Source organism: Phyllopteryx taeniolatus, chromosome 8, assembly GCF_024500385.1.
Source record: "Phyllopteryx taeniolatus isolate TA_2022b chromosome 8, UOR_Ptae_1.2, whole genome shotgun sequence".
In the NCBI taxonomy this organism is placed as follows: Eukaryota; Metazoa; Chordata; class Actinopteri; order Syngnathiformes; family Syngnathidae; genus Phyllopteryx; species Phyllopteryx taeniolatus.
Window position 1 is genome coordinate 2,958,448 of NC_084509.1, and position 14,981 is coordinate 2,973,428.

General features: G+C 43.6%; 1 protein-coding gene across 1 annotated transcript in view; it reads right to left on the minus strand.

Annotated features, from left to right (window-relative positions):
• The window catches only part of LOC133481923 (uncharacterized PE-PGRS family protein PE_PGRS54-like), a 63,239-nt gene that overhangs the window by 14,792 nt on the left and 33,466 nt on the right, over positions 1-14,981 (minus strand). The window contains exons 5-36 of the mRNA XM_061781289.1: positions 11,471-11,536; positions 11,264-11,335; positions 10,525-10,554; positions 9,689-9,724; positions 9,528-9,602; positions 8,885-8,932; positions 8,739-8,801; positions 8,085-8,117; positions 7,939-8,004; positions 7,621-7,662; positions 7,443-7,529; positions 7,305-7,355; positions 7,100-7,213; positions 6,917-6,952; positions 6,641-6,799; positions 6,402-6,527; positions 4,517-4,639; positions 4,064-4,180; positions 3,760-3,909; positions 3,429-3,575; positions 3,138-3,296; positions 2,847-3,005; positions 2,556-2,714; positions 2,397-2,411; positions 1,998-2,036; positions 1,707-1,865; positions 1,416-1,574; positions 1,125-1,283; positions 834-992; positions 567-713; positions 309-446; positions 79-189 (exon numbers count right to left, since the gene is read on the minus strand). Of these exons, the coding sequence (XP_061637273.1) occupies positions 79-189; positions 309-446; positions 567-713; positions 834-992; positions 1,125-1,283; positions 1,416-1,574; positions 1,707-1,865; positions 1,998-2,036; positions 2,397-2,411; positions 2,556-2,714; positions 2,847-3,005; positions 3,138-3,296; positions 3,429-3,575; positions 3,760-3,909; positions 4,064-4,180; positions 4,517-4,639; positions 6,402-6,527; positions 6,641-6,799; positions 6,917-6,952; positions 7,100-7,213; positions 7,305-7,355; positions 7,443-7,529; positions 7,621-7,662; positions 7,939-8,004; positions 8,085-8,117; positions 8,739-8,801; positions 8,885-8,932; positions 9,528-9,602; positions 9,689-9,724; positions 10,525-10,554; positions 11,264-11,335; positions 11,471-11,536 (3,204 nt within the window). The remainder of the gene's footprint in view (positions 1-78; positions 190-308; positions 447-566; positions 714-833; positions 993-1,124; positions 1,284-1,415; positions 1,575-1,706; positions 1,866-1,997; positions 2,037-2,396; positions 2,412-2,555; positions 2,715-2,846; positions 3,006-3,137; positions 3,297-3,428; positions 3,576-3,759; positions 3,910-4,063; positions 4,181-4,516; positions 4,640-6,401; positions 6,528-6,640; positions 6,800-6,916; positions 6,953-7,099; positions 7,214-7,304; positions 7,356-7,442; positions 7,530-7,620; positions 7,663-7,938; positions 8,005-8,084; positions 8,118-8,738; positions 8,802-8,884; positions 8,933-9,527; positions 9,603-9,688; positions 9,725-10,524; positions 10,555-11,263; positions 11,336-11,470; positions 11,537-14,981) is intronic.

Genomic DNA, 14,981 nt, shown 5'->3' on the forward strand with positions numbered 1-14,981 from the left:
CATCTGCCCTGGATACAGCTAACCTGCCAGAAAGTCAACAAGGACTGAAAATTGTGACCGGAACAACAGTACCCATACCATATTTAGCTGCTTTGGCTGATGGTAAATATCCACCACCTGGAACGCCACCCGGTACACCACCAGGTACACCAGCTGGTAGACCACCTGGTACACCACCTGGTACACCTCCTATCAAGGAGACCCAAGAAAGACGGTGTTAACTTTATAATGCTGAAATGATTTTACGTGTGATACATCATGTGAATACATCTGCGTTGGCCTTGTGACCGGAACAACCGTACCCATACCATATTTAGCTGATGGTAAATATCCACCACCTGGAACGCCACCCAGAACGCCACCCGGTACACCACCAGGTACGCCACCTGGTACACCACCAGGAACGCCACCTGGTACACCACCAAGAACGCCACCTGGTACACCACCTTTAGAGGAGACCCAAGAAAGATGGTGTTAACTTTATGAACGCTGCAATGATTTTACGTGTGATACATCCTGTGAATACATCTGCCTTGGCCTTGTGACCAGAACAACAGTACCCATACCATATTTAGCTGCTTTGGCTGATGGTAAATATCCACCACCTGGAACGCCACCCAGTACGCCACCCGGTAGACCACCAGGTACGCCACCTGGTACACCACCAGGAACGCCACCTGGTACACCACCAGGAACGCCACCTGGTACACCACCTTGAGAGGAGACCCAAGAGAGATGGTGTTAACTTTATGAATGCTGCAATGATTTTACATGTGATAAATCATGTGAATACATCTGCCTTGGCCTTGTGACTGGAACAACACTACCCATACCATATTTAGCTGCTGTAGCTGATGGTAAATATCCACCACCTGGAAAGCCACCCGGTACACCACCAGGTATGCCACCAGGAACGCCACCTGGGACACCACCAGGTATGCCACCAGGAACGCCACCTGGGACACCACCAGGAACGCCACCTTGTACGGTACCTGGTACACCACATTTAGAGGTGACCCAAGAAAGATGGTGTTACCTTTATGAATGCTGAAATGATTTTACGTGTGATACATAATGTGAATATATCTGCCTTGGCCTTGTGACCGGAACAACATTACCCATACCATATTTAGCTGCTTTGGCTGATGGTAAATATCCACCACCTGGAAAGCCACCCGGTACGCCACCCGGTACACCACCAGGAACGCCACCTGGTACGCCACCAGGTACACCTCCAGGAACGCCACCTGGTACACCACCAGGAACGCCACCTGGTACGCCACCTGGTACACCACATTTAGAGGAGACCCAAGAAAGATGGTGTTAACTTTATGAATCCTGAAATGATTTTACGTGTGATACATCCTGTGAATACATCTGCCTTGGCCTTGTGACCAGAACAACAGTACCCATACCATATTTATTTGCTTTAGCTGATGGTAAATATCCACCACCTGGAAAGCCACCCGGTACGCCACCCGGTACGCCACCAGGAACGCCACCAGGTACACCACCAGGAACGCCACCTGGTACACCACCAGGAACGCCACCTGGTACGCCACCTGGTACGCCACCTGGTACACCACATTTAGAGGAGACCCAAGAAAGATGGTGTTAACTTTATGAATCCTGAAATGATTTTACGTGTGATACATCCTGTGAATACATCTGCCTTGGCCTTGTGACCAGAACAACAGTACCCATACCATATTTATTTGCTTTGGCTGATGGTAAATATCCACCACCTGGAAAGCCACCCGGTACGCCACCCGGTACGCCACCCGGTACGCCACCAGGAACGCCACCAGGTACACCACCAGGAACGCCACCTGGTACACCACCAGGAACGCCACCTGGTACGCCACCTGGTACACCACATTTAGAGGAGACCCAAGAAAGATGGTGTTAACTTTATGAACGCTGCAATGATTTTACGTGTGATACATCCTGTGAATACATCTGCCTTGGCCTTGTGACCAGAACAACAGTACCCATACCATATTTAGCTGCTTTGGCTGATGGTAAATATCCACCACCTGGAACGCCACCCAGTACGCCACCCGGTAGACCACCAGGTACGCCACCTGGTACACCACCAGGAACGCCACCTGGTACACCACCAGGAACGCCACCTGGTACACCACCTTGAGAGGAGACCCAAGAGAGATGGTGTTAACTTTATGAATGCTGCAATGATTTTACATGTGATAAATCATGTGAATACATCTGCCTTGGCCTTGTGACTGGAACAACACTACCCATACCATATTTAGCTGCTGTAGCTGATGGTAAATATCCACCACCTGGAAAGCCACCCGGTACACCACCAGGTATGCCACCAGGAACGCCACCTGGGACACCACCAGGTATGCCACCAGGAACGCCACCTGGGACACCACCAGGAACGCCACCTTGTACGGTACCTGGTACACCACATTTAGAGGTGACCCAAGAAAGATGGTGTTACCTTTATGAATGCTGAAATGATTTTACGTGTGATACATAATGTGAATATATCTGCCTTGGCCTTGTGACCGGAACAACATTACCCATACCATATTTAGCTGCTTTGGCTGATGGTAAATATCCACCACCTGGAAAGCCACCCGGTACGCCACCCGGTACACCACCAGGAACGCCACCTGGTACGCCACCAGGTACACCTCCAGGAACGCCACCTGGTACACCACCAGGAACGCCACCTGGTACGCCACCTGGTACACCACATTTAGAGGAGACCCAAGAAAGATGGTGTTAACTTTATGAATCCTGAAATGATTTTACGTGTGATACATCCTGTGAATACATCTGCCTTGGCCTTGTGACCAGAACAACAGTACCCATACCATATTTATTTGCTTTAGCTGATGGTAAATATCCACCACCTGGAAAGCCACCCGGTACGCCACCCGGTACGCCACCAGGAACGCCACCAGGTACACCACCAGGAACGCCACCTGGTACACCACCAGGAACGCCACCTGGTACGCCACCTGGTACGCCACCTGGTACACCACATTTAGAGGAGACCCAAGAAAGATGGTGTTAACTTTATGAATCCTGAAATGATTTTACGTGTGATACATCCTGTGAATACATCTGCCTTGGCCTTGTGACCAGAACAACAGTACCCATACCATATTTATTTGCTTTGGCTGATGGTAAATATCCACCACCTGGAAAGCCACCCGGTACGCCACCCGGTACGCCACCCGGTACGCCACCAGGAACGCCACCAGGTACACCACCAGGAACGCCACCTGGTACACCACCAGGAACGCCACCTGGTACGCCACCTGGTACACCACATTTAGAGGAGACCCAAGAAAGATGGTGTTAACTTTATGAATCCTGAAATGATTTTACGTGTGATACATCCTGTGAATACATCTGCCTTGGCCTTGTGACCAGAACAGCAGTACCCATACCATATTTATTTGCTTTGGCTGATGGTAAATATCCACCACCTGGAAAGCCACCCGGTACGCCACCCGGTACGCCACCCGGTACGCCACCAGGTACACCACCAGGAACGCCACCTGGTACACCACCAGGAACGCCACCTGGTACGCCACCTGGTACACCACATTTAGAGGAGACCCAAGAAAGATGGTGTTAACTTTATGAATCCTGAAATGATTTTACGTGTGATACATCCTGTGAATACATCTGTCTTGGCTACAGTCCACAACTACTACCAAAAACACCATCAATGAAACGTAAAAATAAAAATTGGGACCATCAGAGCATTGTTCATACCATATTTAGCTGCTTTGGCTCCTGGTTGATATCCACCAAATCCTGGTACACCACCGGGCACACCGCCTGGTACTCCGCCTGGTACGCCACCTGGTAGTCCACCTGGTACACCCCCAGGTATGCCCCCTGGTACTCCACCTGGTACACTGCCTATACAGAAGACCAAAGAATGTTGGTGTTAATAATATGTATTTTTTTACATGATGCATCATGTTCTCTGGATGGAGTCTATCTGTGCCACCAAAACCACAAGCAGCAATATAACCAATATTGAGAATTGTGACCAGCGGAACGGTTCATGTACCATATTTAGCTGTTGGTAGATATCCACCACCCCCAGGCACACCCCCAGGCACACCCCCAGGCACACCCCCTGGTACACCCCCTGGTACACCACCAGGAACACCACCCGGTACTGCTCCTATCAAGGAAAACCACATTATGATGAATACATCATGGTGTCTGCCAGGGCTACAGTCCACATGTGCCACAAAAACCGCAACCAACAATTCCACCAACATTCAGAATTGTGACCAGCAAAGTATAAAGTTTATACTGTTATGACATATTTTGCTTGTTTGGCAGTAAGTAAGATAATGATTGATTGTATAAATGCATGGTCTGCTCTAGATATAGTCCACCTGTACCATCTGAACAACACCAGCATGACAACTAGATTGCGAATTGTGATGAACACAGCAGTGTCCAATGTCAAAACCATAATAAAATGGTATTGACATTGGAGCGGTGTGCATACCATATTTAGCTGCTTTGGCTGCTGGTTGACCACCAAATCCTGGTACACCACCGGGCACACCGCCTGGTATAAACCCTGGTACCCCACCCGGCACACCCCCTGGCACACCACCTGGTACACCACCTGTGAAGGAGAACCAACAAAAATTGTGGTAATGGTAGAAATGCATGGTTTTTACATTATACGTCCTGGGAGCAAGCCACATATGCCACCAACTCCATCAATAAACTGTGACTAGCAAAGCAGTGTTCACAAATTATTTAGCTGCCTTGGCTGCTGGTACATATGCACCACCTCCTGCAACGCCACCTGGTACACCACTCGGTACGCTACCCCGTACGCCACCCTGTACACCACCCTGTACGCCACCCGTTACGCCACCCGTCAAGGAGACCCAAGTACGATGCTTTTGACTGCTTTATACATGTCGCCAGGCATGTATCCCCAGACCTAGCCTCCAGGTAAAAGCAAAAGACCTTGTGAAGAAGCTAGCTGAAGCTGGTAAGAGTGTGTCATTAGCCCCAGTGAAATTAGCACTTGTACCTTCATGGGCTGAAAGGCCACTCTGCCCGGAAGAAGCCATTACTCCGAAAGAAATATCAAAACACTAGATTACTGTTTTCAAATGCACACAGGGACAAAGATCTTCATTTTTGGAGATGTGTCCTGTGGTTCGATGAAAACTAAAATAAAAACAGTTTGGCCATAATGGGCATTGTTAGGTTTGGAGGAAAAAGAGGGAAGCTCATAAGACTCAGAACACCAATCCAACTTTGAAATACAGGAGTGGCAGTATCATGTTGTGAGGTGGTTTTGCTACAGGAGAGACTGGTGCACTTCACAAAATTGATGGCGTCATGAAGAAAGAACATGTAGAAATACTCAAGCATGTGTATAGTGTTATATACTCTGCATCTTTTTGCACAATTTAAACAAAATAATAATAAATAAAAAATTGGGGACCGGCATTACCAGATGACTAGCAACCCTTTATTGCTCAGTGACTGTTTTTGTCAATGTCTTTTATGTCTCGAAGGTGTTCTCTGTCAATTGACTGTCTGTTGTCATACTAGAGCGGCTCCAACTACCGTTTTTGTTATGTTTTTTGGACATACTTGGCAAATAAAGATGATTCTGATTCTGATTGTGATTCTGATTCTGATTCTGATTCTGATAAGACATCAGACAGTAAGTTAAAGCTTGGGCGCAAATGACAACAATCCAAAGCATACCGCCAAACTGCTTACAAAGTGGTTTAAGGATAACAAAGTCAATGTTTTAGAGTGGCCATTACAAAGCCCTCATTTCAATCCTAATCAAAATTTAGGGGCAGACCTAAAAAGGCATGTGCGAGGTGGACAACAAACTTGGCTCAGTTACACCAGTTCTGTCATGATGAATGAACCAAAATTGCTGTCAACTATTATGAGAAGCTTGTGGAAGGATATCTAAAACGTTTGACCCAAGTCATATATTTTAAAGGCAATGGTACCAAATACTATGCAATGTACTGTATGTAAACTTCTGGCTTCAAAGAAAGCAATGAAAAGTTATCTAAAAAAAATTCATTATTCTGGCATTTATCAAACATAAATAATTTTGGTAATCCTAATTGACCTAAAACAGCAAAATTATTGTCTGATTTCATGTCAGTCAGACACAGTGAGGAAAAAAAGCTTCTTTTATGTAGCGTAAACTGGTTTCAACTGTATATACAGAATTGCAATGAGCAAAGCAATGGCGATGCCATATTTAGCTGCTTTGATTACATAATATTGATTGTATAAATGCATGGTCTGCTCTGATTATAGTCTACCTGTGCCATCTGAACACCACCAGCAACGACAACTAGACCAAACTGTTATTAGCAGAGCAATGTCCATACCGTATTTAGCTGCTTTGGCTGCTGGTAGAGCTCCACCAAATCCTTGTACACCTCCTGGGACACCCCCTGGTACGCCGCCTGGTACTCCCCCTGGAACACCCCCTGGTACACCCCCTGGTACACCACCTGTCAAGGAGAAACAGGATAGATGTTGGTAATGATATGAATGCGTGATACTTCATAGTGTCCCGGATACAGGCCACTACCAACACTGCTAAAATCACTCGCTATGACCCTACCATATTTAGCTGCTTTGGCTGATGGTAAATATCCACCACCTGGAACACCACCTGGAATGCCACCAGGTACTCCACCAGGAACACCACCTGGCACACCACTTGGTACGCCACCAGGAACGCCACCTGGTATGGCACCTGGTACTCCACCGGGCACACCACCTGTAAATATGAATAGAAGTTTCTAAAAGCTATAGATTATGAGTAGCACCCTTGTTTTTGTTTTGTTTTTTAATGTTTTTATAATACTGTAACAATAAAAACTGCAATTTTATTTACCATATTTAGCAGCTTTGGATCCAGGTCCATAGCCACCTGTTAAATAGGGACAAAATTCTATTTCATGGATTTTTTTTGAAAACCACAAATTAATCTTTAATTATTAAATCATTGTATGTACACATCTGATAAAACCACTATCATTTGAAGATATTGCTGTGATTTCAGTTTAGGACGCGCTACCTCCTGGTATCTGCCCTGCATATAGTCCACCTGTGCCACCGACACCGCCAAAACCACCTGCACCGGGACCAAAACCACCAGCAATAGCACCAATTCCACCAAGACCACCCAAACCTATAGAAAAGTCAAATAAAAATATAACACAGTAAGTTAGTGTACTAACAGGTGACTCACATTTTCATGGGCATTAATTGTTGAAGTTTACCGTATTGGGCAGATTTAGCCTGTCCAGGTGAGAGGCCACCAGTGCCAACTCCTATCAACAAGGGAAAAAAAGATAATTATATAACATGATTTCTGCTTTTGTGCCCCACGTTTACAAATAGGACCTTGGAATACCCACCAGTTCCAATAGGAAATCCAGGCTTTGATCCAGGGCCAGCTTTACCTCCCGGAAGTCCAGCTCCTTGATTACCGAACCCCCCATAGCCTAAAACATTGCAATATAACATATCATCAACATCTGGCTGATGTCATGATTATACAGAGTCGTTGTGCCAATGAAACGTGAACATTTATACCAAAAGGAAGTTTTCCACCTCCAGGTTTTGCTCCATGGCCACCTAAGGACAAATTAACAGCCCTTGATGAGAGATACAGGGTACACTGGAACATTGGAGGTAATAACAAGTGTACAACAAATCATCTCATTCTCATTATGAGTTGCAATTGTATGCTTCCAGCGTTACTTGAGATATTTCCTGGATAAGAATCGGATCGAGTGATGTCAGCACAAAACATTGTAACAAGCAACTACTCGCAATATTCTTGATGTATCAAATCAAGGGAACTCTCTAAAACAAACGTCATGGAGTACTACGTAAAAATCACATTCAAACCTTGTGTTTTGGGGGATTTCAGAGGGTAGCCATGGAACACTCCAGGCTGCATCTGCCCACCATAGCCTGATCAAAGAATACATTTGAAATATATTTGAAAGACATAGACATACAGTGTAAGAATATGAAATGCATAGATAACTAACCTGGTCCTGCACCACCCTGCCCTCCTGCTCCAACTGCAGAGGAAACATCATTTCATCCAGTCAGATGCATAGATACTGGCAAATGGCCTTCTTAAATGATAGCGTTACTTTCTAAATTCCTCCAAGCAGCCAAGAGACTGCACAAATGTGTGACATGACCAGGAAAAAGAATCTGAGCAATTCTGTTGATGTGCCGCCTGCTAGATAATACAGTACATAAAAATGTACAGTAGTTGATTAAGAAGTGTAAGTATCATGATTTATGTACATCCGTGCTGTTTGGCACATGCTGCTAGATAATAAAAACAAAAAGAAATGAGACCATATGTGGGAACACTTTTTTTCTGGTATGTAGCCAACCTCCATTGTTTTTCAATATAATTATTTATCTACCCATCCATCCGCCCTGTTCAGGTTAATTGGCAAACTGGAGTCTTTATATCTGCATATTCATATTTTATAGTATTCTGTAGTGTATCTCAAGGCACAAGGAGGTCAAATACAGTTAAGAATTAACAAAATGTTCCGAACAAAGTGGAGACCAAGTGTATATGATAGCAATGCTTTGTACTGTTGTGTATTATATCACCATTGTAAAGTGGCCATTTTTTGTGCCTCTCAAAACTGTCAAAGGGTCATGAAGCAAATTCTTACGTGATTTTTGACTGAGGCCGTTCCCAGTGGCAACTCCTGGAAGAACTCCGCGGTTACCAAAACCTGAAGGCACCCATCAGAACAGTGCATTAGATTGTAGGCCAGTGCCTTCATCTGCCGGTAATTGATAAATGAAAGTGACATACCATTCACTGGTACCAGTCCACCTTGATAAAGCCCTGGTACACCCACACCTACCAGAACCAATGGTACACTATTAATGCATATGAAAACACAGCAATAATCTCTCTAGATCTATTTGGATTAAAACCAGGGTTGACCAGAAGATTAAGTTCCTAAATAATTTTAATGATTGACCTCTGTCTTCATTTTGTCAGGTACTCACAAATGTAGACACTAAGGAAAGTGCCAGCTCAAGATAAGAAAAATAATTACAATGGCCCATCAGAACTGGGATTGTTCATCAGTTGAGTAACTGGGAATATCACTGACATATTCATTGAAAATATTGAGCAAAATAAACCAAAATCGAAACAAAAACAGGGTGAAGAGGGGCAAAGTGGCAAATTATTTCTACTTCCATTATTTATTCTGGAAATCAATGTGAAAACGGAACAAATCAAGGGTCCAACAGCTTCGTGGAACGGTTTTCAGTTTCTGAGGGTCCACCATTACACGCAACAGTACAGAGAGAAGCCCTACTGAGAATCACCATTCTGACAAACTACAACACATCTCCCATGCAAAAGAAGACCAATTTGCAGTGATTTCTTTTGCATAGATTGAGAGTGAGCATGGAGAGTAGATTATGATTCGATGAAACAATACCTGGTACTTTGGAAGCTTTCTTTCCTGATCCAGCACCAGCCCCTCCTGGAAAGCCTGTCTGGGGGATAACAGGGCCTGGAAATAAGGACACAATGTCACATGAGGTGACTAAAAAAACTCATGTAAGCACAAACGATAATATACAAAGTTGTGTGTCTTGCCTCCAACAGGAAGGGTTCCTGTTCCAGTTCCTGCTCCTGCAATACAATAAAACGTAATGTGTAGTCAATAGAGTCATTTCCTAAGAGAACTGTATCACTACTCTGTCAAATGTCAAGTCAAATACCTTCATGATAAAAAGTGACATGGCTGACTTTCAACGTAATTATGGGAGGCAGCCACTATTAATGTCATTAGCTGTGCTCATCAAATGCCTCATTTCATTGGCTAACCCCTCACGTAAGAAATGAGCTGTCAGCCTCACAAGTAGGGGAGTTTGGCTGTAGCAAAGACACAACCATTTATTTGTTCAACTCTTATTTTCCTTTTTAAATTCTTAAATTCCACATACTTCGCCTGTATAGACGTTGCGCACTACCTGTAAGTATGTGGCCTCTGGAGATTTGTTGAGGAAAGTTTTGGCAAAAGAATGTTCTTTTATCTTTGCTCTTTCAGGGGAATGAACTGTTATTCTGAGTATTGTGGGGGGAAAAAAGCCCAGACTTATTTGAAGGAAGTTTTCTTTCTGCCAACCAATATTTAGGAGTAAGCTGTTCGCCAAAGCCCACGTCATGAGTGGGCCCAGGAGTCCATACCTCATCAAACTGCCTGATTTAAAGTAAATCATACGGACATAAACAGCACAGACAGTGAGGTCACTGTAGGCTCTGCGGGAGTATGTTTCTATCCGAAACATTATTTTTCATGCTGATTTACTATTAATGTGATACATTTACTTTGGATTTCTGTTATTAATAGACAAGTATGTAGTAGACCATTAAAATCATTGTATCAGTGTTTGTATAGTAGGCCATCAGCGTACCAGCAAACAGCTTACCTCCAAATGGTAGCAGATGGCCTCCAGCACCTGTAATGGGACAATGTCCATTAACATTTAACAAAACAACAATATGTAATTGCTCCTTTTTGTCCTACACTCATCGAAAAAGGTTGGTTTAATTGACAATCTCCAAAACTGACAAAGCTAAATAACGATCATTGATAACCTATATGAGGTGAACTTACATTCAAAGTAAGACTTCAACCCCATCATACACACAGTGTTGGCGAGTAACTAATTATATGTAATGAGATTACGTAATTTAATTTCAAAATGCATGTAATTGTAATCCATTACGTTACTGGGAGAAAATGCTTTTGGAAATTTCTATGGTTACAATTTTAGTTACGCTTGAAAAATAGCCTCTAAAGCTAGATTTTTCTTCATATGCCTTCCTCCTTCTAAAGACGACGCTTGTGATTGGCTATCTCTGGCCATGTGCCATTCATGACACGACATTGACTTCTGCAGTTTCATCTTTATAATTTGGGGCTTTTTTATGGAACATTCACTTATCTTGGTTGTCATATGAAGTGATATTGTCTAAATTGTGCACATTTTTCATTAGGTCAAAATGTTTCCAAAATAATAACTTATGGTTTTAATACACTTTTTAGACGAAACATCAAGGGTCCTGTTGATGCATTAATTCAGTGTCAATAAGTGTGTCAATAAAAAATGAGTATTATTATCTTTGTCCAGAATTTCTTATACAGATCTTAGATCATGACTGTACCTCTTTTACCAGCCTTCTGTCCAGCTCCTGGGAAGAATCCACCCGGGACTCCACCATATCCTCCATAACCACCTTTGTGTGAGGAATGGATAGTCTCTGATTAAACTACAGTATGTCTGAAATTGAACAAGAGCTATAAACTGTTTCAAATTGTGGGTTTGTTGCTGGGACACTAAAATACTGACAACTTCCTAACATAATACTCACCGCCGCCTAGGCCTCCAGCTCCATAATTGCCACCTCCGAGACCCCCAGCTCCAAGGTTACCATAACCTAGAAAGAGGTAGATCTGAGTTTGAATAAACGACCAACAGACAAACAAACTGGACAACAATACTTTAAGGGTGACATGCACTGACAGTCAAAGCAGCACAGTCATGTAGTGATCTGAAACTTAACGTAGAATTATGTACCGTAACAACCTAACATTGGACTTGTAATTGTATCCTAAAGTCACATAGACTAATAAGGAAATGAGTTTGTCTTATTGCCGAACTCATTGTCATTGTTTCATTGCTTCCCATTTAGTAGTCTGTAATATTGGTGAACCAGCCAGGACACCTCTCGGAGTTATATGCATTGCTTCAACAAAGTTAATCATGTGCTAAAAGGATCAGTTTGTTTCAAAACATCATAGTACACAGGCAAGTTTTGTTCATTTTTAGCATAAACATGCATTATTCAGCGTAACTTCCAATTCAATTAGCTCAAGCCCATCACCGAATCCAGGAGAGAAAATGTTTTCTTGGAAGTAGAATAAGGCAGCAAGACACAAGATGAGACCTTGGAGTGCACCCAGTAATGCTCAGAGTGAAGGTAACGACAATGATTAGTGATGATGACGAGGAATGTGTGAGGAAAGCAACAGTGCACGATGAACCCTGCCAAAGGCTTGTCAAATACACAAGGCATGCAACGTGAGCCTCGGCGCTGAGCTAAGAGTTCCTCAGTAATCCCATTCTTAGACATGAAGTGTACATGGAAATTGGGTGCATGTCAAACTTTGTCTCACCAGTGTCCTAAAAGCTGCAAAAATGATCATTTATTTAATTTAATAACTGACCGTGACGACCTCAGGTTCAGTGGCAATTTGAATCATGGGTTGCAGGGCAGTGTCCACCAGAGGGGGGCGTTTCCCCTTTTTTTTCTAATAGTAGTTTATATTTAATCCAGAGGAGTGATTAAAGTGCACTAGAGAAGATTATTAGAGTAATTTTATTGGGGTGCATCTGACCTTTTGTTCCTGTCAGCTTTGTGTCCAGGGGCGCAACCAAGAGCCCATTCAAACAGCCTATTGCATGTGAATGGCATATACCAATTTTCTCGACTGGCCAATGGGACATGAGCAGGGGTACGAATGATACTGCAACAAGTATATTGAATTAGAATGACATACTGTACAACAGAACCTCAGAACTTGAAAATGGAAGATGAATGAGATGAAGCAGTACAGCATCAGATGACCTTCCTTGCCTCCCTGAAAATGGTTTTCAATGAGCCTTTATCGATTTGTTTTTTTCACTATACCTTTGCACAAGAAAATGGTGATGACAAAGAGCAATGCACCAGGAGCAGTACTCATTAACAATTGTAAATTTTTATATTTTTAAGTACCGTAATTTCTCATGTATATTGCGCACCCATGTATAATACGCACCCCCAAAGTTGACCTCAAAATTCCGGAAAACTCTTCTACCTGTGTATAGTGCATTTTTACAATGAATGATTTTGCTTCTACCCATATGATCAAAACATGAAGTATTATCTGTATTTTGTTAGTTTTTTCAAAGAATTATTCTGAAGTTAAGCACTTTATTTGAACATGTAATCCTTTTTTTAATTTACTGGCTCTTATTTTGAAATTCACAGCCCTACTTTTCTTTAGTAAATTAGAAAACACACAGTTGTGCTCATATGTTTGATTACCCAGGCAGAATTTGTAAGATATAATGCGCACTATTGACTTTTGACAATTTAGTGTGCGGGGGGGTAATGCGCATTATACACGAGAAATTACAGTATTACGCTTGACAAATGATCATGATTTAATGGTTGAGAAAATTCTAAATCTAGACTGGATTAATGCTGCTCCCATTATTTCATACAGTATGTGAACAATTACCCCTTCCTACACTAATTCCCTACTCCCTGTACTCATACCATATTGCACTCATTCACTGCAATTACTTCATAATACATTACTACGCTACTGTCAGTAATGTGTACTGTGGATTATTTCAAGTTGTTCTGGTCATGTCTATTGTATTGTGTATGCTGCTAGGGAGGTTCAAGGTTTGGTTCTTACAGTATGGCATCATACCAAGGCTTCAGTGACCATACAACTGTCCATTAACTAAGGTGGAACCAATGGAGAGAGTGGCTGAGCCTTGAAATATTCAAGGCCATCAAGGCAAGGGCAACCTGTACACTGCTACTGTCCAAGGATGAGAAAGTGTTGCACGCTAGCAATGTGTCTATGGAAACTACAGGAAGTAGTGCGGGAAGTGGAAGCTTACTGGAGGAACCAGAAAGTTGTCGGCACGGTGTGCAAGATGTGCCTAGGCCTTGGAAACTACTGTAACAAGAGTTGGGGGGAGGCCAACATCAGGGAGAAGAGATCTTATACTGCAAAGGCTCCAAGGAACAATAGAAGAGGACCGCCGTGTTAAAGCGGGGGGGCTAGCCTCCCAGGCCCACTGGATGCAGTGGGATGAGGCACTTGAGCGGCCGGTGCCCTGGCGTCCTGACCCGGACAAGTTGAACTTTCTGCTGCGTGCTGTCCCTATGCCGAACAATTAGATTTGGGGCAAGGAAGAGGACTCATCTCGCACTCAGTGTGGAACTAGTCTCTGCACCTTGAACCACATCTAGACTTGATGTCCAAGGGCACTTGCAGACGGACACTACAGGTGGAGGCATGACAAAGTCCTCACAGAGGTTGCCAAGTGGGCCAAGCTGCAGTCAATGCCAACAAACATCAGACATCAACACCAATATTCATAACCTTCCTAATTGGGGGGGGAGGGCAGAAATGCTTCCAAGGCAAAGCGATCTAACAACCCACAATCCATCCTGCATCAACCATCTGACTGGAAGCTGCACGTGGAGCTGAAGAAGATGCTGGTCTTTCCACAGGAGGTGGTGACAAATACGCTCCGACCAGAAATTGTTTTCTCGAGCAGTTCAAAAACTATCATCATAGCTGAATTAACAGGGCTCTGGGAAGACAGACTCGCCATCTCCCACCAGCTGAAGAAGCCGATATACCAGGACCTGATTGATGAGATTGGCATCAAAGGATGGCATGCAGTCTTATTCCTGATTGAGGTTGGCTCTCAAGGCTTCCCTGCAACATCAGTGCGCTATTTCTTGCAAAAGATCGAGCTGGAATCGAAACACCTGCAGAAAGCCACTGGGGAGATAGTCCCAGCAGCTGAGACTAGCTCCAGGTGGTTGAGGTTGTCAAGGAATCGCAGCTGGAACCCCTCTGCAAGTGAAGACTAACTCAGCCTGTGCTGCTCCTCTGAGGAGAGGTGTTAAGGCTAAGGAGAGAAAAACTGACCCTGGAATGCATGCTGAGGATACACAAAGGGTTCCCAGTGACACAAGTACGCTTTTACAGAATACCAGAATTTATGTACAGAATACCAGAATTTATGTACTGCTGCTCAGGAAATGTTGGATAATAATAACATTATTATCCTGTTTTGTCCACGGT